The sequence below is a fragment of the Pygoscelis adeliae genome, unplaced genomic scaffold (assembly GCF_000699105.1).
Source record: "Pygoscelis adeliae isolate BGI_AS28 unplaced genomic scaffold, ASM69910v1 Scaffold139, whole genome shotgun sequence".
In the NCBI taxonomy this organism is placed as follows: Eukaryota; Metazoa; Chordata; class Aves; order Sphenisciformes; family Spheniscidae; genus Pygoscelis; species Pygoscelis adeliae.
Window position 1 is genome coordinate 448,222 of NW_008825613.1, and position 6,103 is coordinate 454,324.

Sequence of the window (6,103 nt, forward strand, 5' to 3'; positions counted from 1 at the left end):
GAACCGCTCCATAATCTTCCCTGGCACCAAGGTCAGGCTGACAGGCCTGTAGTTAGTTCCCTGGATCCTCCTTCCGGCCCTTCTTGTAGATGGGTTACCTGGGTAACGTAACTTTCTGATCTCTTGAACAGGAACACGGGAAGGCTCAGAACTGATTTGCCTTGTTGTTTTATCAATAATTTATTCAGCAGATTACTACTGCGTATTCACAGCTCTTTTCCTTTGATGTCAGAGCTGTGAGTTTCAGGAGGCACTGCGCTCCTAGAAAAGTAACTGGGTAGTTGAGCAGGTCATGTTTTTCAAGAGAAAGGCATAGCATGCAGCAGTGCGAACTTGCGTGAGGAGGGAAGCCTGTGATGCTGCAGGAACAACTGGTGAAGGCACAGCTTGGAATGCGCGGTGGCAGTACTACAAAGCGATCTTGTATTAATCTGTTAATTCCTTTCAATATACATCCTTACACAGTAAATTGTCACGTCTGTGGTACTGGGTTTGGGACTAGAGCTGATAGCTTCTTTATCATGTTTATACATAATGGGGCAGCTTGCATGATTGAAATGTCTTGCTAGGCCATGTGGTTTCTCAAACATACCCAAATGGGAACTGAGCTCACTGAAGTTTTGACTGCTCACAGATGAGAAACTGGATCTGAAAGAAAGGCTCTAATTAAGCTCTTAGCCCAGCATTTTTAGGAGTTTGCCTCATATTTTTTTTTTTTAGTTCTGCAAAATATTGCAGGCTGCATTTAATTCTCTCTGTTGTATGTACTACGTAATCGTACTTCTATTCCACTGATTACATCAGTAGTGATCGTTTATTGTTTTTGCATCCTGAAGATACTACATGAAATTAATTACTCTGTATCTGTGCTTTGATCCAGTGTTACTCAAGGGCACATATTGGGGGAATGTAAAAAGATTAGTTGATGATGGAGGCTGCTCCTTGTAGCTGGTATTATTTTTCATCATTGATCGTGAAGAAAGCTGAATGCAGAAATTCCCATATTTAGTAACTGTAAATGTAAAGCGGTTCCAAGAACGGAGTGGACTGCAAAGTAGGAAAAAAAAAAATGTATCCAATCTGATTTAGAGGAATGATCTATTCCTATTACACAGGTGATGATATTAAACAGCATAAATACTTAAAAAAAAAACCAGCTTTTTTCTTTTTTGTCAATGTTATCCTAGGATAGGAGGGCAAAACTTAGCTAATGGCCCGTATTCCCTCTGCAAGATTATATTTTTGTAAAGAAAAGCTATCACAACAGTTCCTCTGTGAAAATGGAAATATTTTTTACTGTTTTAAAAAAAATATTGGATAGTCATGCTGTTTCTTCACTATGATAACAAAAGAAGAAAGAAAAGGTGAACTGTTGCTAGTGTGTACACTGTTCAGTGTATAAAAATAATCTGGGTGGTTCCCACAATTCAGGAAAGTGTAGCTTTATTCTGTACCATCTGGAAAGAAAAAAAGAGACAATAAAGAAGTTGCAATAGTCAATGGTGTCTTGTGTAGCAAAGATTTTAAAAAACAAAACAAAAAAAAGCCAAACCATGATACATTGAAAAGAGCCTGTCATGCAGCATGGAGACTTGTTTGGGGTGCAGCATTGTAGCTGTTTTATTGTGGACAGAAGTGTTCCTCAGCCTTTTAAAACATGAGCAGTATAATTCATTTTCTAGACAAATCAGCTTTCCACGTGGACTACAGTTTGGAGATCTCAGATCAATCTCATTGCTGTCCTCTGGAGGGGGCGGGCAGAGATGGATTGAGCGTTACAGTCCAGGGCCTCTCCACTGCCAATTAAAAAAGAAGTCATTACTGCTTATGCTTTCCATTTCTACAAGTGAAAGTCCTTTTACTTATAGATAGGATTTGGTAGAGCTACACAAGGCAGCATAAGAGTGTATTTCGTATTATAAGTAAGGCACGAGAGACTTTTTATCTTATACAAATAGGTTGCATTTTTATAGATTTAACAAGACGTATCTTCATTTCATACGTTTACTGAGAATTAATTTCTCAAAACTTCTATTTCTGAGTGATGTCTCACAGTATTTCTTAATTGAAGTGGTACTTTAACCTCTTAATTGTATTTCTGAGCCTTTAAGGCTGTAGCTTTGAGGCTGAAGTTTCTGTAATTAGCTTTTTCCTAGAACCTGGATAAATATGGTGCTTATATGTTTTGCCCTTAGCTTTAACTTTAAAATTTTTTGTAGATTCTGAATTCAGAAAGTCTCACCAAATGTAACTCGTTTGCTCCACAGGACCGAGCCCAAAATCTTAACGAGCGAAGGACAAGTACAACCACCCTGACAGTAGACGTGCTCGATGGTGATGATTTGGGACCAATGTTTCTTCCTTGTGTCTTGGTGAATAATACTCGTGACTGTAGACCTCTCACCTACCAAGCGAGCTTACCAGAACTGACTGATCCTGTAAGTCCTCTTGATTTTTTGCAAGTTTTATATGTTTGTTTTGCAAGCAACTGTCATCTTTTTCTGTGGACGCAATTGAGAACTATAACTAGATGCGTTATTCCACATTTTATGTGCTAAACAAAAGAAAACCAAGGTGAGATATAGGTAGGAACAGATAGTGAAATTCTAGCTTTGATACAATGGCAAACTGCTCATTCACTACAAGGGCTGAGTCTCGCTGAAATTCAGTAAATTGTGGAATTGCTTTTCCTGGTCTGTCCATGTTTTGCTCTTGAAATATCCTGAAGAAGCACTTGTGAGAAGGGTCTTGACATGTTATTCCATTCAGGATTGTTACAGACCTTAGGAGAAAGATTTTTTGGAAAAGGAAGCATTAGTCACTAGTCCCTGAAAAGACTATTTGTCGCTTTTATCTGGTTTCAGTCAAGAGGCACTAAAAAGCAACATGTGTTTATCCCATGTAGATGCTTGTACTAAGTGTGTCAGTTCATCCCTATCCTAATTGATGTATTAAGGTCAGTGTAAGGCTCGTTTCACACTGCAGTGTGCACAATAAATCATAAAAAGGAAGAGGTGAGAGCTTTATCATTTCTTGATGCAAGGTGGTGCCAAGTCCCTTCCTTACAGAACTGCTGCTTGGTATAATGGAGATGTGCATCTCTGTGGTGCGTGAAACAGAAATATGAATTTCTTAATTGATATTGATATATGACCTTTGATTCCTGTATTTAAGAATATAAAAAGGAAGAACCAATTCAATCACTAGGTATTACCCCACCCAATTGACGTTGACATTAAGATGACATTAAGATAACGTTAAGTATTGACATTGAGATCGTGACTTCCCTTGTTCATTGCGGGCACACTCTCTGTCCTGCTTCTTCCAACCAGGAGACAGGGGAGATTGAGACTGTAAGTGTGGAGGTTCCTGTTATTCTCTGCCTTATTCGTCCTGCTGTCCTGTGCCTTGTGGTCTTTTGCCATTCCACACATTGTGATTTCCTGCTTTGTCTGGCCTCAGGGTCCCACTGCAAATATGCTTGAGCAGGGAGGCCAGGCACTGCTGCCACCCTGCTTGGTTGATTCAGATGATGCTCTTAGCAAGTTTCAGAATCTCTCACAGTTGTTTTATCCATTTTAGGAACAGCTGAAATCAGACCTAATATACAGTGGTTGATGAATTGCTTCTGCACAGGTTAATGGTACAGGCTGTGGTTTAATAACCAGTACAATCTCCAGGAAGTGACATAAGGCTTGTTGTAATTAAGATGTGCAATTAGTGTGCCTTCTGGATAAGGAAGGGTTAGACAAGTTTCAGGGAGGTGGTATAAGTCAGTCTGGACCCCTTGGCGAACCTCTGGAGGAATATTGGATATTACAGGCCACGTGTGCCTCCAAAGGAGGTGGTGTCTTCCTAACAGAGCAGCTCTTCCTAGCAGCTGCAGCCTGATTTGTAAGGTGTAGCAAGACTGGAGCCTTGAGACATTCAGCTTTTGACAGCAGCAAATCAGTTGGGAAAGGGAGAGATGTTTCGGATTTAACCTTATTATATTGATTTACGCATCTCTCTCTTTCACTTCTACACCTTGGTATTTGATAACCCTTTGTAACTGTGTTGTCTGTTTTGGACTTTGTGAATAAACCCTTTTATTTTAAATTTTACGTTAATTTGGCTTGGGCTCAGTGCCATTTTAAGTTAACTGGGCAACCACAAGTTATTCTCTAGCTGAGTATGTGGCCTCATCAGGGTTGCTGGGGTACCCAAACTGTGGAGGATGACAGAGTATGACCCTGTTTTATCTGCACAGATCTGATAGAGTTCCCAGTACAGAGGCAGGTGAGGCAGAAATTATGAATAACTGGTGTTTGGTCATTACCTTGTTTTTTATCTGGTTATCTTAAGGTAAAATGCAGGTCATGTAATTTTTCTGATACAGCTCTCACAGATGGAAGGAATCCAGCTCTGTCTTCATTCCTGCCCTTGGTCAGGCACGTACGCTGCGCTGGAAGACAAAGCAGTGTCTGCCGAGGAAGGGGGTGTCTAGGCTAGGAAAAATCTGACTAATGATTAAGTACTGAGTTGCAAAATGTATTCATTCAACTTCATAAGCTACAATCTGTTCAGGTGTCAGCTTTTTTTGTTTGCTTTTTGGTTTTTTTTTGTGTCAGACTGCACTTTGAGAAATCTGATCTATGAAATGAGAAAACGGTTCTGTTGATAAACTACCAGTTATTTGCTGTTTATCTATTTGTAGCACTGCAGCTGTTTTGATAAACGTAAGTGGAAGAAGGAAGTTTGAACTCAAAGTTTTACCTTGGTACCTCAAATATTTACTTGACTTCTAAATTATAATTAATTTAGAAGGTATGGGTGGTACCTAAAAAGGTTCAGCTAGTAAATATATGTATTACATTTGTCCTGCAAACAGCAGTATAATAAAATGCAAGGAAGCCTGACCTGTCTGGACTAGCCAGGGACTGACAGTGGATTCACGCGATGCTCTGATCTGGCAAAGCAGCCTGGGCAGAGGACCTCGTTCAGAGATAGGTTGGAGGTTTCTGCATAATGTGAAACCGTTGCGTTGCACCACATAGAGAAGACCCATCTGAGTCCATAATGCTGTAAGACTATAACTACGATATCAGGTTATATAGAAGTTGATAGTGACCAATATACTCCTCAGAATGATTTATCTGAAGTTTCTTGCACCAGTTGTTTTTTTTAAGAGATTAATCTTTACTACACTGCAGGTGTTGAATCTTCCAGTGGGTGTAGCAAATAGAACAGGATGCTGTTTGCTGTTTTTTTTTAATCATAGCCACTACATAGGCTAAAGGACTATTTTTAGTCCAACTTTGTCATTTTTTAAATTTGCTTTTTAATTTTTCAATGAACATGAGAAGGAATTTTAATGAATCTAGAACAAAGAGCGTTGAAGTATGAATTATTCAGAAGCAGTAGCTTGAAAAAGAAGTCCTGCTTTACAGGACAAGCTGCTTACTGAACTGACCCTTAAAGTAAAGAATTTAATGTAACTGGTAAGAAGAATATTTTTGTTCAGTCTTGCATGGTTACTTTACTGAGGTAAAAATCGTATTTCCTTTAAGCTTCTTTCCCTTAGATGCTCTAAAGCAGTTGGATACACTGGCAATGAAGAATCCATACAGCGTGTGCTTTGTTTATGGTCTTTGGCTGGCGGAGATGGAAGAGGCCAGCAAAATTAATGGATCTCTCTGTTACCAGAGAAGCAATTTATTTTCCTGAAGAACAATATCAAGGTTTACACTATGCCTTCTGAGAGTTGGTCTGACTCATGGCAGTGTTAATAATATTATTAAATCTGCTCCAGGCTGGGCAGAGTGATGTATAATTACTGTTTATACACTTGTAAAAACCTGTTTTACATTTCTGCTATTTGTACAGACAGTGTAAGTTCCCCCAAAGCTGCAGATCTTCCAAGCACAGCCAAAGGTTATCTGATGGTCCTCTCTAGGTGTGCATATAGAATGAAATGTTATGATAGTACCTTCTCAGTCAACCAACTGAGCTTTGCCACAAGGTGTGATGTTCTTCACTGATGGATGCCTGGTTTTGCGGGTGTCATTTCTGCAGTGCCACCAATGAGCTACTGTAATTAGAATCATATAGAATCATAGAATCA

The 6,103-nt window shown here is 39.4% G+C and overlaps 2 protein-coding genes across 2 annotated transcripts in view; both read left to right on the forward strand.

The window, feature by feature from the left end:
• The window catches only part of LOC103924271, a 391,194-nt gene that overhangs the window by 123,966 nt on the left and 261,125 nt on the right, over nucleotides 1-6,103 (forward strand). The gene's annotated exons all lie outside the window — the stretch shown is intronic.
• Nucleotides 1-6,103, forward strand: part of LOC103924270 (protocadherin-15) — a 376,716-nt gene that overhangs the window by 123,966 nt on the left and 246,647 nt on the right. Inside the window, exon 7 of the mRNA XM_009332761.1 lies at nucleotides 2,268-2,438. Within this exon, the coding sequence (XP_009331036.1) occupies nucleotides 2,268-2,438 (171 nt within the window). The remainder of the gene's footprint in view (nucleotides 1-2,267; nucleotides 2,439-6,103) is intronic.